Raw genomic sequence first — 6666 nt, 5'->3', positions numbered from 1 at the left:
TTTTTTGAGACGGAGTCTCGCTCTGTCACCCAGGCTGGAGTGCAGTGGCCGGATCTCAGCTCACGGCAAGCTCCGCCTCCCAGGTTTACGCCATTCTCCTGCCTCAGCCTCCCGAGTAGCTGGGACTACAGGCGCCAGCCACCTCGCCTGGCTAGCTTTTTTTGTATTTTTTTTTTAGTAGAGACAGGGTTTCACCGTGTTAGCCAGGATGGTCTCGATCTCCTGACCTCGTGATCCGCCCGTCTCGGCCTCCCAAAGTGCTGGGATTACAGGCTTGAGCCACCGCGCCCGGCCTAAAATATTTAATTATTAGCTTGCAGGTCGTACAGAAACTGGCCACAGGAGGGTTTAGCCAAAGTTTGAGGAATTAGCCAAAGTTTGCTAATTCCTGGTTTAGAGGATAGATGATATACTCATATTGCCTAGCTTTGTAATCATGGCTCCTCTGTTTATTAGTTGTGAACAAGTCACTTAACCTCTGTGTCTCAGTGTTTGCAACTGCACAATGGGAACATTACTATCTCAATTTTTTTTTTCCAATCAGGATTAGTACAACCTACCTCATACTTTTATTGTTGTGTGGACCAAATGTGTTAACTTTTTTTTTTTTTTGAGACAAGAGTTTCGCTCTTGTTGCCCAGGAGGGAGTGCAGTGGCGCATGAATCGCCTCCCAGGTTCAAGCGATTCTCCTGACTCAGCCTCCCAAGTAGCTGGGATTACAGGGACCTGCCATCACGCCTAATTTTTTTTTTTTTTTTTTTTTTTTTTTAGTAGAGATCGAGTTTCACCATGTTGGTCAGGCTGGTTTTGAACTCCTGACCTCAAGTGATCTGCCCACCTCGGCCTCCCAAAGTGCTAGGATTATAGGCGTGAGCCACCGCACCTGGCCGTATGTGTTAACTTTTATGAAGAACTTACAGACACTTAGAAAAGTGCCTGGCACAGAGTAAACGCAGTGCAAGTGTTTTGCTATTATTTGTGTGTCTATTATCTGCCTTCCCCAGTTAGCGCATATGCCTCCAAACAGCAAAAATCTTGTCTTATTTACATGGCATAGAACTATGCTCAGCTCAATAAACATTTGTTAAATAGATGAGCACATACAGACCCCCTATGGGGAAGACAGGGTAGGAAGAGTCCCTGAGAGGAGTGCCCAGATAGGTAGGCCCCTGAAGAGGGAGAGTGGAGATTCAGTGGAGAAGGCAGGAAAAACAATCAAACAGGCTGGAGATGGAGCAACTACTCAGCAAGAATGATGCCCACACCTGAGGGCACCATTACCTGCGTTAGAAGCACCATTCCTGGATATCTCAGTCCCCAGATAGCTTGAAGTTTGCAAAAACTAGGAGACTGAAAGGACAGCTGGAGGGATGGAGGTCAAGCATAAGGAAGGACATTCAAGGTTGATGAGAGCAAGGAATGGCTGGGAAACCCTACTGACTACCAGACCCTCTTCCTACCCTTTCAAGGACCCAACCAAATGATGAGAGGAGCCAGAGCCAGGCCCGATGGCTTTTATTTCTTTCAGTTATGCTTGCGGCTGGAGTGGGGACGGGGGAAGAGCCCATGGCCTGGACTCCCTGGAGACCACGGCTGATGATACCAGCTGCCATAGGTGAGGTACCAGGCGAAGGTGCCCACTGCGGCACCCACCACCTTGTGAGTGTACTGGTGGAAATAGATGACAGTACAGAGCAGCAAGAAGTTCCAGAGGCCCAGTAGCAGCACGTTCAGCAGGAAGACAAGGCGCAGGGGGGCGCCAGCAGGCAGCCCATGGGCCAGGTACTTGGCGAACACAGCTGCTTCCTCTGCCATAAGCAGACAGCAGAAGGTGAGCAGGAAGGTGTGGGAGGAGACTGTGTAGCCCCGCCACTGGTGGCCGGCCGCCAGGCAGCTGCGGCGGTCAGGCAGCTCGTGGAGCAGCAGACCCTGGGGCAGTGGCTCGAAGCAGGAGCCAGTCAGGTCCTCGATGAGCAGGAAGGCTCGGCCAGCTCCCCGCCACACGGCTGCTCCCACCACCAGTCGGCTCAGGTGTCTGGCAGTTACTGCCACGCGCCGTGTAGCCAGGAACACCACCAGCAACACAAAGCCCCCTAGGAAGGTGCATGTCCAGCCCCAGGCTGAATTCACAAATTTTCTGTGGGCAAAGAGGGGAGACTATTGAGACCCCAAGCGCCATCTCCCACCCTGGTCTGTGCTCCCATCACTACACTCTCCCCAACCCTACACATCACCACTGGTTCTCTCTTTGCCGTACCCTTTACAGCCCCCAGTCATTTAAACTTTGCCATCTCCTTGGAGGACCATTGAGCATTCCAGGGTACATATTTCCTCTTTGGTCCTGTTCCCAAGTTCCCCTATACCCCAGGGTTCTGTTCCCTTCCCCCTCCCCTGACCTTCTCCTCAACCTCCTAGCCTATTTTTAGTGTTCAGACTGGCAGGAGGACAGAAGCCTGGAGAAGGGAGCTAGGATCCCAGAGTGCAGGGACCCAGCTCCCACAGCCTTGAGTGGACTCACATGTTGAAGAAGTTGCCGTGGCTGGCGAAGATAGTCCGAGGGTTGACATGGAACTGCAGAAGGGGCCCAAAGATGACCACTGCTGCCAGCCAGGCATGGTAGAGGCGCCGTAAGCAGGGGCTGCCCAGAAGGCGGGCGGCCTGTTCGCTTCCAAAGTACAGCAAGGCAGAGGCCACCCAGAGAAGCACCTTGACCAGGCAGCCCAGCAGTGCCCGGATTCGGGCCCCGGCCCCAGCCCTGCCCCACCACCGGCCCCGCTCCATGTTCCCTCCCCTCCCCACTAGCTGCTTGCTCTGCTGGGCAGCTGAGGAGGGGCTGATGGGGCCCCCCCGGACAAGGATAGGCAGTGACAGGTGTGGCAGACACAACGCAGAGCCCTGTTGGCAGCTGGCAGGCGGGGGAGAGGGGCGGGGGGCAGTAAGGGGCCAGGGTGGAGGTCTGCCACGTCAGCAGGGTCCTGGCCTCGGGTGTGTGGTAGCATGTGTCCTAACAGCAGTCTGTGTCCTTTCCTGTTAGTCCTGTGTCCTCGGCTCCAACCATGTTCCAGTTCATGTCTCAGGGCCAGCTGTTCAGGGCTGTCCTTGTCCACAGTCTGCCAGGGTCTGCCAAAGTCCCTCTCCACCCACCCCTACTTTACCATTTGCTCCACAGGGAAATCAGAGGTCATGAAGATAAAACTAACCAAACCTTGAAAGTCGTTTTTTAAAAAAAGCTATCAGTCTTATCATCAGTATGATCTAGCCCTTTTTCTGGGGTTCTGAGCACAAGAGCCTACCAACAGCAGGATGCCACAGGTGGCTGTGCACAGCACTGTGGCCACCTTAGGCCTTGGGAGGCAGATCAGCAGGGGTATCCACTTCAGCGCTCTGTGACCCCAGCAGCTTGGCTCTGCCCTAGTTCCTGTCTGGATTGAGGGTCTCTAAGGGACTAGTTTGGCCCAGGGCTGCTGTGTAAACTGGCGGTTTTATCTGTTGATTACGTTGACCCTCAGATCTCTAAAGATTAGGTTTACTCCCAGGTGACAGGGGTAGAGGAGACCCTAAAAGGGCAATTGCCAGACAGGAGTCAGTTGAAACCTTAAGTTCCATCCTCCAACCAACTAGCCTGGACTTCAGGGCTCTCCATGCAAGCCTGCCCTCCCAGTCTGACTGCTGAGGCGGCAGCAGCAGGGTAGAGAGCCACCTACCCACAGAGAGTGCCTGTTAGTCAGTAACTATTTCGAGATCACTTTTTCTTTCTTCCTCATTCCTCAAAACCAGTGGTGGGATTTCAGAGCACAGCGGAAGTAGTGAAAGGAATGAGCAAGCAAGGACACCCGAATTCTGGACCCAACTGTGTGACTTCAGGAAAACCAATGAACCCTCTTCAGTCCTCAGTAAATCAATTTCCTTTATAAATTGGTCAAGACAGATTGGATAATCAATTAGATTCTTTCCAGATCCTAAAGCCCATACCTTGGAATAGTGACCTTCAATGAACCCTACAAAAGAATTTTGAACTAGGCCGGGCGCGGTGGCTCACACCTATAATCCCAGCACTTTGGGAAGCTGAGGCAGGTAGATCGCCTGAGGTCAGGAGTTCGAGACCAGCTTGGCCAACATAGTGAAACCCCATCTCTACTAAACATAAAAAAATTAGCTGGGCGCAGTGGTGGGCGCCTGTAATCCCAGCTACTCTGGAGGCTGAGGCAGGAGAATCACTTGAACCCAGGAGGCGGAAGTTGCAGTGAGCTGAGATTGTGCCATTGCACTCCAGCCTGGGCAACAAGAGTGAGACTCCGTCTTAAAAAAAAAAAAAATTCCCTCCCCTCATTTTTATTTATTAAAGTTTTATTATTTATTTTTTTGAGACAGTGTCTCATTCTTGCCCAGGCTGGAATGCAGTGTGCTATCATGGCTCACTGCAGCCTCAAACTCCTGGGCTCAAGTGATCATCTGCTCTAGCCTCCTGAGTAGCTAGAACTACAGGAATGCATCACCATGCTTGGTTAATATATTTTTTATTTTTTGGCCAGGTGTGGTAGCTCATGCCTATAATCCCAGCATTTTGGGACCAGCCTGAGAAGCCATAGGAGCTCGGGACCACACTGAGCTGGTCTCACATAGTGAGACGCGATCTCTACAAAAATAAAAAAAAATTAGCTGGGCACAGTGGCACGTGCCTGTAATTCCAGCTATTTGGGAGGCTGAAAGGGGAGGAACACTTGGGCCCAGAAGGTTGACACTGCAGTGAGTCATGATGAAACCATTGCACTCCAAGCCTAAGCAACAGAGTGAGACCTTGTTTCAATATTTATTTTGTAGAGACAAAGTCTCACTAAGTTGACCAGGCTGGTCTTGACCTCCTGGCCTCAGGTGATCTTCCTACCTTGGCCTCCCAAAGTGGTGGGATTACAGGCATAAGCCACTATGCCTGGTCTCATTGTGGTTTTAAATAGTTGCAAAGGGCCGGGCGCGGTGGCTCAAGCCTGTAATGCCAGCACTTTGGGAGGCCGAGACGGGCGGATCACGAGGTCAGGAGATCGAGACCATCCTGGCTAATACGGTGAAACCCCCGTCTCTACTAAAAAAATACAAAAAAATACTAGCCGGGTGACAAGGCGGGGCGCCTGTAGTCCCAGCTACTCGGGAGGCTGAGGCCGGAGAATGGCGTAAACCCGGGAGGCGGAGCTTGCAGTGAGCTGAGATCTGGCCACTGCACTCCAGCCTGGGCGGCAGAGGAAGACTCCGTCTCAAAAAAAAAAAAAAAAAAAAAAAAAAAATAGTTGCAAAGGACATAATTTCTAGTGTATTATATCTGACATTTCAAAATAAAACCATTATATCACTGTTCAAATGTATCATGAATCTAAATACTACAGTGATTAGATACTTCAGCCATTATCCATTAAAAGACTGACAGATTTACATCAGAATTATTTTCATTCTACTCTTCATAGAATTTTATTCTAATGTTTTTACGCTTGAAAGTCTTTTTATTGACATTTTATCACATTGCCTGCAGAAAATAACTCAAACTTTAATTTTTTTTTTTTTTTTTTGAGATGGATCTCGCTCTTGCTGGCTGGAGTGCAGTGGCGGTTCTCAGCTCACTGCAAGCTCCGCTCCGGGTTTATCCCTTCTCCTGCTCAGCCTCCGAGTAGCTGGGACTACAGGGCCGCCACATCGCCCGCTAGTTTTTTGTATTTTTAGTAGACGGGGTTTCACCATGTTAGCCAGGATGGTCTCGATTCCTGCCTCGTGATCCGCGTCTCGGCCTCCCAAAAGTGCTGGGATGACAAGCTGAGCCACGCGCCGGAAACATTTATTTTTTGTTTGAGTGGCGTCTCACTCTGTCGTCCTGTGTGAAGTGCAGTGGCACGATCTCGGTCACTGCACCTCCGCCTCCCGGTTCAAGAATTCTCCTCCTCAAGCGCCTGAGTAAGCTGGATTCAGCTCCACAACACACCAGCTTTTTTTTTTTTTTTTTTTTTTTTTTTTTTGTATTTTTATAAAGATGGGGTTTCACCATGTTGGCCAGGCTGGTCTCAAACTCCTGACCTAGTGATTCACCTGCCTCGGCCTCCCAAAGTGCTGGGATTACAGGCGTGAGCCACTGTGCCCGGCCAAAGAATTTAATTTTTTATAATTTCTGGGCCCAGTGTGGTGGCTCACACCTGCAATTCCAGTCCTTTGGGAGACCATGGCAGGAGGATCACTTAAGCCCAGGAGTTCTAGACCAGCCTGAGCAACATGGTGAAACTTTGTCTACACAAAAATATACACAAATTAGCCAAGCATGGTGGCACCCACCCAGCTACTCAGGAGGCTGAGATGGGAAGATCACTTGAGCCCAGGAATTTGAGGTTGCAGTGAGCAACGATCACACCACTGCACTCCAGCCTGGGCAACAGAGCAAGACTCTCTCAAAAAATAAAAATAAATAAAATAGAAATTTCTTGTGACCATAAATCCCTAAGAGTTAATTTTTTCCCCTATGGATTCTATTTTCATTATAACTGTTAGTAGTCTAAAATATATTATTAGTACATGAATACCTTAGTTTTTGGGGTTTTTTTGAGACAGGGTCACTTTCTGTCAGGAAAGTGAAACAGTCTTATTACTGACATGGAGAAAGTTTTAGTGGTCTGGGTAGAAGATTAAAGCAG

At 49.9% G+C, this 6666-nt stretch overlaps 1 protein-coding gene across 1 annotated transcript; it reads right to left on the bottom strand.

Moving 5' to 3' along the window:
- Positions 1-1499: 1499 nt before the first annotated feature.
- On the bottom strand, positions 1500-3122 carry FITM1 (fat storage inducing transmembrane protein 1). The gene is made up of 2 exons (XM_017890218.1): positions 2520-3122; positions 1500-2138 (listed from the first exon to the last, which is right to left on the bottom strand). Exons 1-2 carry the CDS (start codon positions 2780-2782, stop codon positions 1526-1528), a joined length of 876 nt encoding a protein of 291 aa, XP_017745707.1. The 5' UTR covers positions 2783-3122; the 3' UTR covers positions 1500-1525.
- Between the last annotated feature and the right edge of the window lie 3544 nt (positions 3123-6666).

The sequence above is a fragment of the Rhinopithecus bieti genome, unplaced genomic scaffold (assembly GCF_001698545.2).
Source record: "Rhinopithecus bieti isolate Rb0 unplaced genomic scaffold, ASM169854v2 scaffold_20178, whole genome shotgun sequence".
Classification (NCBI taxonomy): Eukaryota; Metazoa; Chordata; class Mammalia; order Primates; family Cercopithecidae; genus Rhinopithecus; species Rhinopithecus bieti.
Note: the sequence above shows the minus strand (reverse complement) of the source record. Positions and strands in the feature narration are given on the sequence as shown.